At 38.3% G+C, this 19,425-nt stretch overlaps 1 protein-coding gene across 2 annotated transcripts in view; it reads right to left on the reverse strand.

The window, feature by feature from the left end:
- Window positions 1–3,094: 3,094 nt before the first annotated feature.
- Window positions 3,095–19,425, reverse strand: part of LOC112454682 (hypoxia-inducible factor 3-alpha) — a 50,558-nt gene continuing 34,227 nt past the window's right edge. For both annotated transcript variants that reach the window (XM_025016197.1, XM_025016196.1), the window contains exons 8-14: window positions 11,053–11,506; window positions 9,956–10,196; window positions 9,100–9,449; window positions 8,765–9,003; window positions 8,414–8,559; window positions 7,638–8,188; window positions 3,095–5,572 (exon numbers count right to left, since the gene is read on the reverse strand). In XM_025016197.1, the coding sequence (XP_024871965.1) occupies window positions 5,240–5,572; window positions 7,638–8,188; window positions 8,414–8,559; window positions 8,765–9,003; window positions 9,100–9,449; window positions 9,956–10,196; window positions 11,053–11,506 (2,314 nt within the window). In that variant the 3' untranslated portion in view covers window positions 3,095–5,239. The remainder of the gene's footprint in view (window positions 5,573–7,637; window positions 8,189–8,413; window positions 8,560–8,764; window positions 9,004–9,099; window positions 9,450–9,955; window positions 10,197–11,052; window positions 11,507–19,425) is intronic.

The raw sequence follows: 19,425 nt of genomic DNA on the forward strand, positions 1-19,425 counted from the left end.
TATATATATATATATATACACGGTCTATCTCGCTGCGCGTATGCTTGACGCGAGACACTAACCGTGTCTTTTGATTCTAGCTTCTTCAAGCATGCAGAAATATATTTTTTTCGAAAGGCCTTGCGTCATCGCTATGTCTCTGCGTAAATCACTTTGTGATGAATTCTTGATTGCCGTTCTTCCAGGTCAAAACTTTTTTTTCGCTACTGCTAGCAATTAGTAGAACTCTGAGAGTGTCGTAGATAATATGGAAAAAAAGAGTCAACCCGGAAAAAATTGCACCACGCACATTTTCAGGCTTCAAAATTTTTCAGAAAAATATCAAGAGACACGGTAGTGTCTCATGCCAAGTACACGCGAAGCGAGATAGGCCAGTCAATAAAGACACTAAAATTCGAAAATTTAACTTTAATTACAAAAGTTTTCAAATTTTGATGGAATATTGGGTGAGTTGAAATAACAATAAATCTCATTTTGCAACCATTTCCGAGGTCCGGAACATGTTAAATATATTGCAAAAAAATGTTAATTTATTATAACTTTGCGAAAAAAATTGCAAAAGTGCTGCAAATTGATAGAATAACTTTTACAATTGCCCCGAACAGTTGTGCCAATTTGCAACCTTCTATGTTGCACGCAATATATATTTTTTTCATCAATGATGGAACAATTGTTTATTTGGTCGTAATTTTGTCAAAAAAATTGCAAAAGTTTTGCAAATTGGTTGCAAACGTTGAGATTATTTTTCGTCACAAGCTGTTAAGTTTGCAACCTCGGACAAGGTCCGCAACAGTGAAAAATTAGCAACAATTATTATTTTGCACTTTTTACAAGCGTGAAAAAATTGCAAAAGTTTTGCAAATTTTACGGAGTGCTTCAAATGTCTTCCCTTATCCAAATATAAATTTGCAACCCTCTACTAGTTACGCAAATTATTACAACTTATTTGACTAAATACGTTATTTTATAAAAAATTTCAATGTTGCGCGCCTCGAAATAGGTTGCAAATCTAATACATTGCGGAAAATATTACAATAGACATTGCTTTAAGTTTGCAGGACTTTTGCAATTTTTTTCGCAAAGTTATAATAAATTAACGTTTTTTGCAATGTTTAGCATGTTCCGGACCTCGGGGATGGTTGCAAAATGAGATTTATTGTTATTTCAACTCACCCAATATTACATCAAAATTTGAAAACTTTTGTAATTAAAGTGAATTGATTGTCTTTATTGACTGGCCTAAGACCGTACCGTGACTCTTTACGCGAACGCACGAGTTGCGGATCGAGTACTCGAGATTTTGAGATCTCAATAACGAGTGAACGGATCAAGTTCTAAGTAGGCTTGATCGATAGCTTGGGTTTGAATTATATAATAAGAGTGTTATTTTTATTTTTCCGCTACGTGCCCTACGAGCGGAGATATTACGATGCAAAGTTCAAAATGTTAAATTTTACAATTAAGTCGTCGCCGTACGTACAGTTGCTTTTGCCTCAATGGATGGCGAGAACATCTCGAGTGTCCCCCCGGGTCCCCTCCATACGAAAAGTGATCGCTTATCAATATGATTCCCCAGTTATTTTGTAGAGTGATTTTTTACTTTATTTTTTATGGACAATGTTTACCTGTTGTCGCTACTATGTTTCAGTACTGCGTTCCTTTTACTGATAGCATTAATCCTCTGCATTTTCGTCCGCGACGAGAGTGAAAAACAAGGTGCACTTCTGTAACATAACGACTGTTCGAAAGACTCGGGCTCAACTGAGGACGGATCATATAACTGAGATTCCCCGTGATAGATAGTTCTCGACCCCCATTTTTCTCACACAAAAAAATCATTCTCATTACTTTCCATGTATACTTGGATCTGAGACGTTTGTGCGTGATTTGACTTGTTCGGCATTCAGCGATATGTTTATCTTTCGAAGCGGCTGAGTCCTTGGATTCCTTCCCTCATCTACTTTTTTTTAGAGGGAGCCAAACAGAAGCAGGCTTGCCGATTCTCAAGTTACAAGGAGTTACAAGAAGATGTTGTTTTGGGTCGGACGCCATAGATCCACGTATACAGGTAAAGGGTTAATTCAGATTTTTTTTCTTTGACATACTACTGTAGTGGCCGAACTATATTAACTTGCCATGCGAACCGAGGTCCTCCCCATCCCTGCTGCAGGAGGGACGATACACACATATCAGTAAATTACTTTCCTTAGTACTGACATAAACTGTTATATTTCTCAGTTATATATTTGTTAGTCACATTGGAAATATCTCAAGAACTATAAGAAACCGTCGCCTGATTCAAAGCGCATTTTACACAGGGATTAACCCTCTATAAGATATATGTCCAAGTCAAGGATATTCGTGCTGTGTAAGTTTTTCTAAATAATTACCTTTAAGATTTTAGATTTTAATAAAACTTATATTATTCTCAGAATCACAAGAGAGAAAATCTTAATTTAATAATAAATTAATTCAGCGTATAGAAAATAGATGCAAAAGGTATGCTTATTAATTCACAAGACAGGCATTTTGTTGTTGTATCAAAATAGATTTTATTAATTTTTTAAAAATTACAAAATGTTATACATTATTTATTAATCAGCTTTTCTATAATTATTATTACTCTTCATACATATTCATCCATAACACATTCTCGCTTGCTTGCACTCTTGTCTACTTTTGTTGTTCGTATACCATATACATATTATAAATTTTAATCGTCGGTATTTATCGACAAATTTAGAAATTTACAATTTTATAAATTTACAATTCTTATAATTTTAATAAAAATACGCGCTCTTATATAATTGTATTCTGTTCACACACTTTACAAATTTTTAAGTTTAAATTTTTTATTTAAAGACAACGGTCGATAAATTATCTATTGTCGGTAATTTATCGGCAGAGTTTAACTATCAATGCGACGATACACGAGTTTTAAAAATTGATAATGTATCAAAAAATATGTTTTATAAAAATGCTATCAAAAGTTCTAAGAGAGTTCCTAGACTTTTAAATTAATTTAACTGCAAACTCGGAACGCATCTTAAAATGTTTGGAGTTATAATTGGTGAAAAGTGAAAAAGTATGTAACTCAATTTTAGAAATATTATTTATTTCTAAATATTGGTTATCTTTTTTTTAACTATATCGTATCCACATCATAGCGTCAACTACCTGTTAATTCAACGTTATTATAGTATCTTTAAACCTGTAATATATAATAATGTATTAAAATAATAAAATTATAATAAAAAAATACATGTTTGAATTTATATGACAATAATAACTGCAGTAATAAATTGCAGTCACAAACATAATGCTAAATAGAAGATATTAGTTGTATGCAACGAGTAATCATGGTGCAGTAGCAACAAATGAATCTTGGTTAAAGCTTAGTAGAAATTACCGCAATAACAATCAATAAAGACAATGGTAGTCAGCAACATGCGACAAGAATGTCAGTATTGCGACTTCCTAATTCGAAAGCGATTTGAATGCAACGCTAAAATCGCAGCAACGCCGCGACTTGTCATGCTTTATCGATTTTAAAAATAAAAATGATCTGATAACTAATATTGCTCCATTTTTATTTTATTCTGAAAATATGCAAAGCGATGTTTAAAGGAATGTTAAAATTAAATTATGTGATGTGTACAAAAAGATGTCGCAAAAATACTTTTTGTTCACCGCTCTTGACATTGCATTGTTTAAATGGAACTAATATCGAGAAGTTGTCCACGCTTCTTTTCTTTGTTTTAATTACTTTCTTGAATTTCGAAATGATGGGATAATCACTCGTTACTTTCTGAAACCCAACATATCGCTCTCAACTTATTACTTCTTTCTTCTATTTTATTCGTTAAATTCCCTACTTAATTAGTTAATAATATACGTATACGCAAATTTGCACGCCAATGCGTATAAATGCACTCGTTTATATACAACTTTTAGAAAAGACAGATCGAACCGCTAAAAGGCTATAACATTTTCCTTTCTGTTAGAAATATTTAAATAATTATTTATTTTATTTTTCTTTCTCAAGTTGAGATTGTTTTTCTATGGATGTTTGTAAATTTTTGAACACGTTAAAGTTCGATAATTATTATTATTATTATTATTATTATTAGATAACATCTTATCTACTATCCCACTTTCCTCGATAATTATGCATACTTTATTAACTTTATTATGCCTACATTCTAAATCCTACCGCATCGAACGTTATTTTGTAAAAGCAAATAAAAGTAATCGAATAGAAATTTGCAACAAAAATTAAAAATTAGCAATAGAAAATAATTTTCTAGAACGTTAAATCTTAATTACCAGAATTATTCTTTAAACGTGTTTTTTTTCGACAATTTTACCAACGTATTTCGATACAATCAAAAGAATTATAATACATGTAATGTTTATAAAACACATGATAGAAGAATAACTAAATATCTGCACAAAAATTTTACAAATTTCTTTATCATAAAAACGGTATAACCTTTGATCGACTCGACTGAAAGATATGACTCGCATTTTTACAACAGAGCATCATCCTGCCAAACTTAACTCGCTACGCAGCTCGTCAGAACATACAAATTAATTTCCTCGTCTAAATTTGTAAAAACCCATTGACATACTTGATAAACATTCGCTCGCAAATTTCGGAGAATGTAAAAAAGTATCGATCGTTGAAATGACGCGAATCGATTGCCACTTGAAGAAATCATCGTAAAAAAAGGTCACTCTAAAAATATTAATTAAATCTGAATCTAAGCTTCTCGAGTTGCGCCACTTTTACATTAATCGAATGTCTTTTTGAACACCTAATATAAACTGCGCTGCGTTTACCACGTTTCTGGGATCTTCAGCTTAGCAAATTATTAAAGAGCACCGGGAATTAAATGATTTTATTTACACGCAGAAATTAGAAGCAGGATTCTCATGAAATCTCGCGTAACGCACTCTAATTTCTTTCTCCGCTCTCTATTTCTGCATTTAGTATATTGCACAGGCTCTGAAATCGAGTGTGACGTCGACAATAGAAAATTAATCAGCAGTTTACTTATAATTTAATTACAATGAAGAAGTAAAGATATATCGCAGCAACACTTAAATCGTGTCACAAAAAAGGAATGAAAGAAGAACTTCTTACGAAAGACATAAATATTGAACGAATCCGGCTTCTAATTTCCCTGATCGATCGATCGATCCTCTGGCGTGCCCATATAAATCACATTGCGATGGATCACACCAGATTTCGATCCCCGAGCAGTAGATTCCCGAGTACATCTGGTCCCACTTCGAGCAGGCCCGCGGATGCGTCGTAGTCGAAGCCATCGAAAGACACCATCGCGGACGTCGTGGGTGAGACTATGGGAGTTGTACTCCCGTCTCCGCCGTTGCCGGTGAAGGGCCCGATCAAGTGTTTCCTGGTGTCCGGACTGAGGTGGTCGGGCAAGGATATGACGTCCGCGTTCCCGCAATGCGGTACCATCTGATTGTCCACGTTGACGGACAACGGGGTCGTCAGGTTCCTTGGTAACAGAGTTGGTACGTTGCGGGAATTGATCAGAGGATCCTAAAAAAACGAAATTACTATTATTCAGATTGTTATTTTATCGTAGGATATATTTGAAAAGATGGAAAAGAGGATGAGTCAACGAATTTTGACAATTAAGTAAGAGCTGAAATTTTATCTAATTTAAGATTTAATAATTATCAAGATTTTTCGTTCTAAATATTTAAGCATAATCTTTAAGCATAATTAAGCGATAATCTCAATTTAAAGGTAAAGAAAAACTCATCAAATGTCTATCTTCGTCTTATCAATACATAAATATCTACAATTTATATTTCCTAATTCTTCATATTAAGAGCTTAACTACTTGACAAATGAATTTTTGTTGTTGTTGACTTGAAAAAAAATAAAAAAACATTGCTGCGTTTCGTGGGAAAAGAAATAGGATAGAGCAGGGAAATCATGCTGATAAGTGACAAGTCAAGCGATAAACCTCTTTTTCAACTCCCTTAGGCGCTCTTTCTTGCTGTTCGCGTGACTCTAGAGGCGTCTAATAAATGTAAATAAACGATTGCTGAGCAAAGTGACTGTGACTATCACATCGCGTGATCTAGATGAAGGTAAGCCACGAGGCTTACCTTCGTTACAGATCATGAAAGACGATAGCCACCACGTGATCGTAATCTTTATTTTCAGGTGAATAAAGTATTTGATGATCGGTCACGTCCATTAATAACATTGGTACATTTCTTCTAATTATCCGGTAAAAATTATTTTGTGAGTAAGTTTTAAAACTAAGTAATTGATATATGAAAAAGCAGCACAAGTAAAAAAGAATTAATAAAAATCGTTATTCAAAATGATTGAACAGAAGTGAATTTCCAGATGAAGTTGGAAATGTATGAGATAAATATTCTTTTATTCAAAAAGATAAGTTTTTATTCTGAATAATTAAATGTTAATTTATCGTTTTTGTATCTAGCAGCATTTTAATTTTCTTGAAGAGATTTGATTTTTAAACTTTCAGTTGCTAATAATAACTCGATAAAATAAAATCGCGTCTAATTATATTGAACGTTTGTACGGAGATGATGATTCTTGACAATAGATTTGATAGTAAAATTGCGAGTCATAGAACAATGGTGGACGTTGTAGGACGACGGTGGGAGGAAACGAAACGCAGCTGATCAGGTAATTCGATGTTCCATGTATTTCCATAATATTCAATCAACAATTCCATATACTTTGCAAATTGTGTACATAACGTCGCTCTAAAGTACAGCTCGTTTAATCCTAAAATGCGCTCCAAAGCAACGCTGTTTATATAATTAACCACTCATACAACTCTAGAAATTGTTATAGTAAACTTGTTATAGTAAAACTTCTCTCATAAGTTTCTCTTTTTATTTTTTTCTGATTATATAATATATTTTCTATTCATTTTCAATATGAATAAAAGCGTTAGTTTCATCTATAAACTATATATGCATATACATACACACATATATACATATATATATATATATATATATATATATATATATATATATATTATATATAATATATATATATTAATATGTATCCTTTTTATCTAACAATAAGATAAACATTGAACGCAGTGCATTTTAGGATTAAACGACAAAGCGAAACTACCTCGCTTGTCTATGACTCCTTCTCTTCGACTGCCAATTCGCAACAAACTCATTTTGCGTCTCTTTCTTTCAAAGGGCGCAACTTTATACTTTTTCCTTCTTTATTTCGAAACTTCAGACGCGATCTTCGAACTCGCGGACGCAAACTCGAGGAACAAGCGGACGTATAAAAAGTAAGAAGAATTTTTATTGGCTCGAGATCGCGATCGGATACCACAGAAACTAGTATTCGCCGTCTCCTTTGGCCCTTCGTCTCCATCTACAATTTCATTTCTGAAAATCAGCCACGTAGTTGTGCGAATATTTCGAGTCGCATGCAAATTCTCGCTCTGGATGAATCAACAACGACGAGACAGCGGCCAAAAGGAGGCAGCCCTTTAGACGCTCGCTTCCTCCTGAAAACGTCGTCACGCGTTTCCAGTGCCCTTCGCCGTTGGCTTTGGTTTCACCAAGCAAACGTATCCCGCACTCACGTCGCAGCCGGAAACCAGGAGATTCATTAGCACACTGCTGCCACCAGTGCCGCAGGAAGGATTCCTCCTCCGGCTTGTTGTGTCGATCTTGTCTAGGCCATCGTCGATGCTGCTGCGATTTTCGCCTCCGCCTCCTCCTCCGCCGCGATCACCCTCTGCCTCAACGAGGTCGATGAGATCGTCGAGGACGCGAGCGCGCTGCTTCAAAATGTCCCCGCGGCGACGTTCGCCGTCACCGCGAATATCGCCATCAATGTCGGATAAAGTTGTCGCCTGCGATGCGATGCTCGGTATTTGCGACGAGACGAGGCGACGCAAAAGCTGGCTACCACAGGTATTACCGAGACTCGGTAGTGACTTCTTGTGAAGCGTTGTCGATAGCCGCTGTTGCTTCGTTAATAAAGTATCTTCGAGATTTATACGCTCAAAAGACGAGTCGTCGCACTTAAGACGTTTGTACTCGCTTTCGGAGTCCATATTAAATCCGGAGTGAATGCGTTTATTCGGGCGTTCCTGATTAGAGGACCATCGATCGGACTCGAAGATTGTGTCTGCAAGATCAAAACGACACGGGTGTTAATTATGTTCGTTAATATAATAATCTATATAACTGTAATATTAAATATAAAATTTATATACTTATATCCAATTGTTGTATAAAGTTAATAATAAACTATCAATATAATTTAATACATCTGCAAATATAAAAAATAAATGTAAAATAGATAAGTACAGTGTAAACAAAACGACGGACGAGAGAAAAAGTACACGCTTACTTTTTCTGGGTGTTTGCCCCAGTAATTGCGTCGGATTTAGCAAACCTCCGCCGTGATCGTTGTATCGCCGCGATACCGCTTGGTCGGTTCGTAGCAATTGTGCCAGACTGGATTCAGAATTACGTTGCTCTCGATCGTCGAGTAGCCTGTCGGAAAAGAAACAGCAAAATGAAAACGGAGCACAAAGAAATGAAAATAAATTATCGTATTTTTTATTTTGTTTCTCTTTACGCTTTTATTATATATTAATCTTATATAATAATTTATCTTGTGGTTATTTACATCATGATTTATAATTACTGTTACAGAGCAAATTTTCATAACATTGATTAGAACCAACGTGGCACTCACCATTTCGAAGATACTTTGTCGGCAGATTGTGACGAGCTCCACATGACCATGTCATCGTTCATGAGCAGCTCTAACGCTTCGTCCTGATCTGACATTGGAATATAGGGGGCTCTGAGTGCCAACTCTTCATCGCCTATGCTGTCGCTGATACCTAACATAAGCATCTCGTCCTCGGAAAGCCCATCGCCGCCACTACCTCCTGTAGGACTACCTAATGAGTCCATGCTGCGCTCAGGACTCTGAAATAATTATTACATGTTAATACGCGCACTAATATTATATCTTGGAGAAGAAATTTCGAATAAATTTTTAGTAAATGATTCTTTGTCACTCACCTGCCGATACTTTGAGAGGGACGGCAACACGGCGCTCGGGTCGATGCCGCAGGGACTTCCGGGCGAGTCGCCGTACATGAAGGGATCGCTATCGGCCAGACGATCAACCGCGTCCTTGGTCCTGCTAGTAGCGTCCACCAGATCTGCGTCCTTAAGGGATCCTGAGAGATCCGCGGAACGCAGCTCCGGTGTCAGAGGGTCGCCCGGACTCAGCAGAGGACAGCTGTAGTGATCGTTACTGAAAATTTCGTCCAGCATGTCTGACAGGAAGGGAGTATCTTCCAAGGGTACGCACACGTCGCCAGCCGTGGGTGCGAGATGTGTCAGGTCATCCGGCTCGTCCTTCAACACTGCGAAATGCGAAAAGCGCGATTTAACACGGCGATCTTTTTCTAAACGATTATTGACTTTGGGTAATTAAACGTCAACCAGAGAGGAGGATGAAAACGATCTCATAAATCACGAGAAAAATTGAAGACCTCGAAAAAAAGCAGTTCAAATCAAAATCAATAAATTCCATTAACAAAACATTCCATTTTATATCATAACTTTTATTCCGGGAAACTAAATTAAATCTGATATAATTGGATCGAAGGTGAAACGAGGTGAAAAAATAGAGAATTGCATGATAATTAATTATCGCGCTGCGTATTTCTCATAATATATCTCTCTTCAGACAGAATTTCTGCGGGTCAGAACTTGTGCTCTGTTAGAGAACGATAAATAAATCTCGACTCATGCGTCATATCTTTCCTTATCTCTTTTCCCTCGAGCCTCCTTTTTTCTCATGAGAAGTCGACAATACGGATGGAGGGTCTGAGATTTCTTTCTGGCCTTCGCAAAGGGGAATACGCACTGGTGACACCCGGATGATCCTCGCTGAAATACAAGAAGCCCTTGTTCATGTCCTCGGTGCGAGGCGCGAAAATGCTCGCTGTGGCCGTTTGCGGTCGGCAGGATAATTGCGGCTGTTCCTGTTGTTGCTGCTGCTGTTCCTGTTGCTGCACGAGCGGTGCAAACAGATGCCTCGTAACCGACTGCGGACGATCACGGTGTCCAGCACTGTCCGAGGAATCGCGCACCACCGTCGGTTTATCCTGAAACAAAGTATAGATCACACGATCGATTTAGAGGGGAAAAGGTCAAAGATGCGTTATTACGGCTCGAGATAAGAGCGAGTCATCCTAGAGCTTGCCACATCAGCACTTGCTATGGAAACCAAGTAGTACTTTCAACTGAAACTCGGACTAGAATAAGTAATTGACAGAAAAACTTGGAAATTATAATCTAGATTCTTATATTAAAATATTCGCTTTTGAAGAATTTTGATTAAATAATATCTCTCAACAAATGTTTCTTTTAATTATTTTTACGCTATTAAAAACTCTTGTACACTCTTTATATAAAATTTATGAAATATCATTAAAATCGTAAAAGTTTGATTCAAGAAATTTAATTTCGATTGCGTCCTTGGAAACTATTAAATTATCTGGGTTTATTTCTGTAAAGAACCATACAAGTACATTTCCATTCATACTGATTGTCTACCCCAAAATATGAGATATCTCTTTCTCCGAGAAAGAGAGAAATACTTCTTCTTTTATTCGTTTATTTTATCATCCCAAGATGATAACGAGTATGTATAAGCAACGGGATTACGTGCTGATAAATGATACTGACCTGACAAACATTTTCAATAAACAATAATCACAGATGAGAAAGATTTTGAAAGTTTACCGTATATTACTTTAAGAGTCTTGACAAAAAAGTTGCGGCTATTATATAATAAAATGATAAGAATTAGCAAGCAAGAAGACTAGCAACCTTAGAAAGAATCAACCGTATTCCTAGCAATTTTTAACTTTTAAGTCCCTTAAGAAAAGTTTTCAAAATTCCATTCCAAGATCAGGAAATAAAACCTACTCGCTCATATGTTGAGAGCATCGACCGTACCTGAAAGATGAAGGACGTCTTCTTAGTGAGGGACTGTCGGCAGTCCGCCGCTGCCGGCTCGTCGTTCTCCTTGAGCGATTCCTTAATCGACTCCTCCAGGGACTCCTTAAGAGCTTGCACGAACGCCTTTTGTTCCTGGACGTGTTTCGGCAAGGCGCCGTCCTTTTGCGAAACGTCTTTGCAGCCGGTTTTTCCGTTGGCCGAGCGAAAGATCGACGCGGTGACGGCGAACGGGCGATCGTCGCTCCTGGATTCGTCGTCGATGGCCGATTCCTCCGCGAGAGTCTCCTCCTCGTCGTTCAGTGATACCTGGCTCGAGTCCGTCGTCGACACGGCACCACCACCGCTCGGCACCAAAACCGGCAATGGTTTCTCTATCTTCACCAAATCGGCACCGCTGTCATGCACGGCCAGTTGGCGCGCGCTGTACACTTCATCCTCGTGCTCGATCCCACTGTAAGCAAAATCACGAGCCGCCGGCGTCCTGTTAACCCGAAACTTGACTAGGAAGATCGAAAGGGATCAACGGACATCAAGAAGAGATAATCAGACGTCAGCAATAGCGCGAGGCTTAAATCCAAAGATTCGATTCTGATTTAATTTCAATCCAATTGTTAAATTCCTCGACAATTTACTCATCAACTTTCTTAATAATTATACGATGAATTAGGTATTAAAGCTCTTTTCATCTTTTTCACGGAAGCTAAGGTGCCCAACGATCATATATAGCTAATAAATATTTATCTTATTATTCCCATTGTTACTGTTCGACGTAACTTATTAGAATTCCCGTTAAAATCGTCCGTTGTAGCTCATTAGAATTCCCTTCAACGACCAACGTGGTTGGTGTTCTTATCAAACGACTGACGGTCGTATGATACCGCGTTACGACACACAGCACGCGATACGCCGCGTACTCGGTATTTATCAATCGCGAAATCACGCGTGCACGATTCTGAATCTTGGTGTTATATCGATCACGAAATGTTCCGTACGTAAGCACGTGCACAATGTGCACATTTCACGAAACCATTCGCTGCCATCCGAGACAACATCTGGGATATATAGGCAGCTGTCAATTGGAAAAACACGACTCCGGAAGTTTAAAACGGGCGTAGAGTGAAATGTTTTTAAGCCGTTGAAAAATCTCTCGGAGGTGACGAGCGAAAACACTGATTTTTACAACGTTCAAACATTCATTAATCTAATGCGATTATTACTTCCCTAATGATAATATGTAAACAAATAATATGTAGCAGTGAATGATGTGTATTCAATAAATTTTCAATAAAACTTCATTACTTTCCATCAATTCTGTAATAATAATAAGTATTTATTAAAAATATTTCCTGCCATATTAAATTGTTGTATTAAATATAAAAATGTCATTGTCATTTAATAATAAATGTAACAATTAGTGATTTTGACGATATTAATTAATCACAAGAAGCTTGAAAGTCGTGTTGGTTGTAATTTAAGATAATGTATAATTTTGATTTCTTTCTTATTCGTCAAGAATTTGTTCACAAATATCTCTTTTTATCAGTAAAAATATATAGCTATTATTTCGAAAGCTTTGATTGACGTTATCCTAGCTTTTTGTTTCCAAAATTTCTGATTCGCGAAGCACAAATGCATCTACATTCAAGAAAGAAGCAGAAAGACATCATAAATTGAAAAGTAAGAATTTTACTCGCAATGTATGAAAAAAATCATAAGCTTTTCAAGATAAATTTGAAGTAAGTGCAAATCGCCGTTATGCAAGATTGCAGTAATTGTTTTATCGTAATGTAAACTTACTGCGTTAAATATGGAACTTCGGAGGATACTTGAAGTTTCCTGCTCGATTCATATCACTTTTCTGAGACTCTCTGCCCCGAATCGTAGAAATATATACAATTGTAGTGGAAAGTTGTTTCTATCGTTCCTCGAATGATTTCGTACCCCTTTCTCCTTCCACCTCTCAGTTGCAAATGCACCCGTAAACCGGCCGCGCAACACGCACCATGCGCTGCACGCACATCACTATCTCACTACTCTCGTCGTCTCGGATCATCCAGCATCCATTCGGACTTTCGTGTTCTCTCGACGACGGCACGTCGTTGCCCTCTATCTCTCTGCGCTCTATCTCTCTTTCTCTCTATCTCTTTCTCTCTTTCTATCCATTCCGACTGTCGCGAAGCAATCGCGTCTCTCTTTCTCCTTCGGCTCGAGGCAGAAGGCTCTGTAATCACGAGAACGCGCTTATGTAACCGGCGGGCGGCTCGTGACCGCCAATCGACGGTCTTTTTCCGCGCGTCGCGCTTCACCGCGACGATTTTCCAACGCTTTTAAAACGATCACGCGTGTTACTTCGCAGCTGCGACGCGACAGCTCCTCCGTAAACATTTCGAGTGAGAAAAAAAAGCGTTACGATCAGCGTCATCCGGAGCGACAGGCTACTCCGAACTTCCGAAGGGCCTATCGAAATTCTGCTTCGGGATTCTCAAGGTTTCGCGAATTTCAAAGGTTTGCCTGTCGACGAGTACTTATATCTCTCTGCTCGATGACTGACAAGACACGTCTCGCGAACTACAGAAACCGCCGCTACTTCTCAGGTCGTAAAGCGATATTGACTACAAGCCACCTCTCTTACGTCACGACAGTGTTACATGCCATTGTGTGTATGTGAACATTGTCGTTGCCGACAAACATCGTTGATTCATCAACGTGCACAATCTCTCTATAAAGTGTATCAGTCGCTATTCCTAATCTTTAACGTATTATCTTCGAAACAGGATTAAAGTGGAAGAGACCGTTCAACGTGCAGAAAAACAACAATAAAAAATCAAATAAAAAAAATCTGACAATTTGACTGACAACAGGAGAGAACTGTCTCATGCGAGAAAACGGCAGCAAAAAGTCAAATAAAAAATAAAATAAAAATCTGTAAAGAATCTAATTGGCAATCTATAAGGCCAACGAAAAGTTATAAAGCCCGCAAATATTAAAATGCAATGACCTTAAATTTTCTTAAAATTTTCGATTCTTTAGATGAAAAAAAAAGAAAAGGACAGTGAAAAGAATCGACAATTAATCGTTCAATGCCGTGTCTTCGGCATGATAGATCTCGCAAGCTCGCTTACGTAGGCACGGTTACGCCTGCATTTTTCTTCGATCATACGAAGCACAGTTAAAGTTAACCCGGCCTTAACCCTGAAGATAACCCGGATGTATATATCGGTCTAAACAACGCGCTATGTGCCTCGCCTGCAGCCGTTCGCGATTTAATCCTTTTGGCCTTCGCAAGTTTCGAATATTTTCAGCTTGAGCAAATGATTTTTCCTGACGGTTTGTGCAACAGCTACACTATATATCTCGTACATTATTTTACGTAATCAAACGTAATAACAGAACTATATACTATACATTTTTTATCGGTTAATATTTATATGCAGCTAAGTTGAGCTGAGATTAATAAAATAATAAAGTTAATAGAAAAAAATATCTGTCTATCACACCTTCCGATTCAAATTTCTCAGAAGAGTCTCTAAATGTAATGTTACATAATTGCAAAATTAAAAAAGAACTCCGTGTGGCTTTGATCTTAAATGAAATTGTGCTCGCGTTTCCCATATGCTAATTAAATTACTTACATCTCGCTTAGCAATCTTACTAATTAATCTTCAAATTACAAGATAAATTTCTTTGAGGTTGCGTCACGCCGTCAAAAGTAACTTGACTCTCATTCACTTTTATCCGTACGCCCGATTTTTATTCACGAAACGAGGAAATCTTCGATCGAGGCCTTGTCAATCCGCACGTGCGACGCGCGCACGTGTACGCAATTTTACCGCGAATTCTCCATATACCTTTCGCGGTTGCCGGATTCGCAGTGTCGCCGTCGTCGCCGGCGAGATTCGTCGCGGATGATTCGTCGTGTGCACGTATCTACGCGGGTACTAAGTGGCTTTAACCGGTCACAACAGCTCGGTAATTGCCGCAAATTGACCAGCGGATCCCAAATGCGTGCACGACGTGTGTGTAATAGAACGCGCGGATACGTGCAAATCACATACGCACACAGTGCGTTAAAGACTACGAGAACCTCATATACGCATATACGCGTGCGTGTGTCGAAAATCCATTTGAATTAAAGGATAAGTGGGGGAACGAACGAACGTGTTATCTGGTTCGAAAATATCTAAGTACAAACATTAGTCGTAAAATAAGCTTGAAAACTTAAATGTGCGATAAGATAATTGTCAAACGAAGCAAACATGGTTATATCATAAATTAGGCTCGCGAGTAAAGTATTGAACCGTAACGTCTACGGTTTTTACTTGTACTCAATGCCGATTAATTTTATTTTATTTGTATTTTTATATATATGTATATTTAGTTTTTATTTTTATTTTTTTTAAATCTAAATTCCATGTAAAATAAAAGTAAAATTTTAAACGGGTTCTTTGTTGCCGATTTTTTTTTACGTTCACTTGTAACGTTTTTCGAAACTTTATTTCCGCAAAGTCCGGTGCTCCGCTTTTTCTCGCTGGCGATTGACGAGGACTTGCATGCGCATTTATTGAAATAGCCTACATTTATCCGTTATCGCTCGATTGGACCTAATTCCAAGGGGAGAAACGACATGTACGTTTCTCGCGCGGATAATTGAACTTAATAAAGTTTACTTTTCCGCGAACAAACAGTCACGAGGCTTTTCGAAGTCTAAAATATGTCTTCATAAACTGCATCGAAATGCGAGTCAATGCACTTTGTGATAGCGTTTAACCTTTTAGATTAGAGAATTTAATGAAAGATGATCTAATAGTCCTGTCTGTATTAAAATACAGGATTTAATAGCATTAAAATAATCGACAGATTAAATGTTGGGCTCAATAATTTGATAAATTACATTTGAAAGACATTAATGAACTTCTCTACAATGAGTCTCGTTTCCGTTGCGGATAATTTAATTGCGAAATTGATTGATGAGCCAATTGGTATCTAAAATTAACAATGATGGCGAAATATCTTTTTCCTAACGCGAGCGTGAAATGGGCCGCTTTTCGCACTTGTTTTGAGTGAGCAAAACGATCCATTTCTCCACTAGTTGAAAAATGGAGCCATTTCTCAACTAGTTGAAAAATGAAATTGTAAAACAAGCGCGAAAAGCGGCCTGTTTCACGCTCTTGTTAGGAAAAATAGTATGAACAACTCGTGGGAAGAGTGGTCGAGCCCAAATGAGTATGATGGTCGCACTCGCTTCGCTCGTGCGACCAACTTCACGCTCAGAATCGACCACTTTTCCCACTAGTTGTACAATATACTATTAATAGACTTCGTCGTAAATATCGACATGTCGAAAAATAGATAGGATATTACAAATTTTTTAAGTATCAGATATGTGCACTAAAAACCGTTTTTATGTCACAGAGACTAAAAGGATCCCGTGTTTTGCATTATTTACGAATTTATGTCTTCTGTTCTGATAAAAGATTTTCCTTGTTATCCTTTTTCCTCACATGCGATAAACAACTTTATCGCAGTCCCAGAGCGAGCCCTCCGAGGTCACAATGTTCACAGTACGTAACACGCCAATAAATGTATAACAGGTTCTAAAATATAAGTAATCGGGTTATAATCGAATTCAACGAGCACACAAATAAAATTAGCAAATTTCTATGAAGACTTTCTTCTAAAGAAGGAGAAAAAGAGAAGACGACAGATTAAAATGGCTTCTGTGCGGCGCGCCTGGAAGATGAAGCTGTTCGCGAAGGATAGTCATTTTCGTTAAGATAATCGATGAGAAATCGAATCGAGAGAGTCAGAGATAAGGGAAGCTGCGCATCAGGATAAAGCGAGAGAGATAACGGAATAGACAGAAGAGGTCCCAACGGTCCCACGTGCTCGCTTGCGCAAACCGGCCTCACTCTATTTTTAATCCTTCCCCGATACCCGACCGCATATTTAACCCGCACCTAACTCAACCCGATCTCCAGCGGTCAGGCGTGCGCGAAACTCGAGCGGTTTGTTGTGAGTTCGTCGAGACAATCACGCGAGTGCAGCGAATATTGGTTGGCCGCAGTTCTCGAGGTCGATGGCGCGTACCGCGATGTCACCCGCGATTGTCTCACCACGGCAAAAATCGATCTAGACTCAAGATCAATCGATCTAGACTCGACTGAATTGATAATATTTTATTTTAGAATATTACATAATTATTATGTTATAACCGTTATAACTAATTAGTCCCACGACAATCTTGCATCTCGATCATACGTCTGGTTATCGATAAATTCCAGAAAAATGTATGAAACCTTTTTTGCCTTGTTTCTCAAGCTTCCCCCGAGTTTCTCTTATTTCTTCCTCCCTTACTTTCAAATTCACGACGGTTCCATCGATTGAGACAAAAAACTCAGACAGCACGCATGTTTAAAATCAGGACATAAGACGTCTTAAAGACATCTTTAAGACATCCTTAAGATGTCTCATGATAAGATATCTAAAAGACGTTTTATGTTTCGATTATGGACGTGAGGCTGCCTGGGTTAGTTTATCATCAAACGTAAATTTTTCTCATATTACGAGGGTGAGTCAATAATTATCCGCACTCTATTTCTATAATTTATTAGATCAACGGTAGAGAACGTACCATTACATCATTTTTCAACACAGTCCCCTTGCTTTTCACTGCACTTATTCCAGCGTTTCATAAACTTGCATATACCCTCGGAAAAAAATGTTTTTGGTTTGTCCCTCAGCCAGCACCGCTTCTTTCTTGCACATGTTGGTCTGTGGCACTGGGTTTCGAGGTATTGGAGCATCCTGCATATAGTCCAGATCTCGCTCCCTCAGATTACCATCTGGTCCACTAAAGATGCCTTAAGAGGTCGTCGGTTTGCTACAGGCCAACATGTGCAAGAAGCGGTGCATGGCTGAGGGACAAACCAAAAACATTTTTTCCAAGGGTATACGTATCAAGCATATACCCTTGGAATGCTGGAACAAGTGCATTGAAAAGCAAGAGAACTATGTTAAAAAATGAAGTAATTGTACGTTCTCTATATACTATTGTTCTAATAAATTATAAAAATAAAGTGATGGGCTTAATTATAAAACTAATTCATAAATATAAAATTAAGATGCAAGTTACCATACCTATATGTTAGAATTAAGTGCACTATGCGGAAATAAATTTTAATTTGCGTCGGTCCTTAATAAGCATTCCAATTTATGCTCGTTAAATAATTTATGCGTGTGAGCATAAAATCAGTAGCAGATATTCGAGCCCTTAGCCACTCACAGAGTTGTAAACTAAGTCGGTCGCGCAACGTAAATAAAGTCCTCATGAAGCTCGAGGCGGGCCACGTTTAGCGCTTATAGACGACAAGGCGAGGCCAGGGTCTCGCCCATCCGCGGCATGTTTACGGCCGTTGTTTACGGTCCAGTTCGCGGTGTGCATAACCCCTGTGCATACAGCCAGATGCACTTTTAATTCTTGGACGCGTACCATTGCCAGCGCGAGAATTAGCACGCGCGTCAAGCCGCGATCGCGCGGTACTCCCAGGCACGAACTTATCGCAGACAGCCAGATCGCGGATGAGAGAAAAACATCGTGCCAATAACGCTCAAAAACGAACTGTTCTTCTTAAATAAATACACGCGATCTTATCGCTCAACAAATCGTCCCCACCAACAAGTGCGATTTCCGTCGAGGGAGAGAAGATCCCGTTTATCATTTTCATCAAAATGGCACAAAGCGCTAGGGTATACCGCACTCCGTACAGGAAGGTCTACATATATTATACGATCGAGAATCACGCGATTTATCTTTAGAGTTATTCCGAAATGTCGCCGTGCATCGGGTGTTCCGAAACGACCGGCCGGCCTCGACGAGTACAACTGCCGATGTTCTTTCCTTCGCGGATGCCTATCACCGTCGCTGCCAGGCGTTACGTAACGATTGGGCTGCGATAACAGGCGCGCACCTTCGTCGAAGATTGATCGACGGACAGACCACCGTCCGATCTCGCGCACATGAAAGTCATGCGTCACCCGCGAGGAAGGATTTATATATTTATTATCGGCGGTACCTTCTTTTCGTTGACGTCCTATGTTTCTATTACACCGCGCGTTCACTACGAGCGCTTTCTTTCTTTCTCTTAAAAAGAGACCACTCGACTCTTATCGGCACTCCCTCATTATCAACTTTGAACGTTTATTGCATATAGACAGTTCTCCGCGACACAATTGTACATTATATTTTCGCAGCACACTCGCGATTCTTTCTTCGGACCTCTTAGTAGTAGTCTGCATAAATAAATAAATTTACGGAATAATGCAAATATAACAATAAGATTTATATTCTTCTCATTTCGAAGAAGAGGATTG

Source organism: Temnothorax curvispinosus, unplaced genomic scaffold (assembly GCF_003070985.1).
Source record: "Temnothorax curvispinosus isolate PA1 unplaced genomic scaffold, ASM307098v1 QBEX01005269.1, whole genome shotgun sequence".
Classification (NCBI taxonomy): Eukaryota; Metazoa; Arthropoda; class Insecta; order Hymenoptera; family Formicidae; genus Temnothorax; species Temnothorax curvispinosus.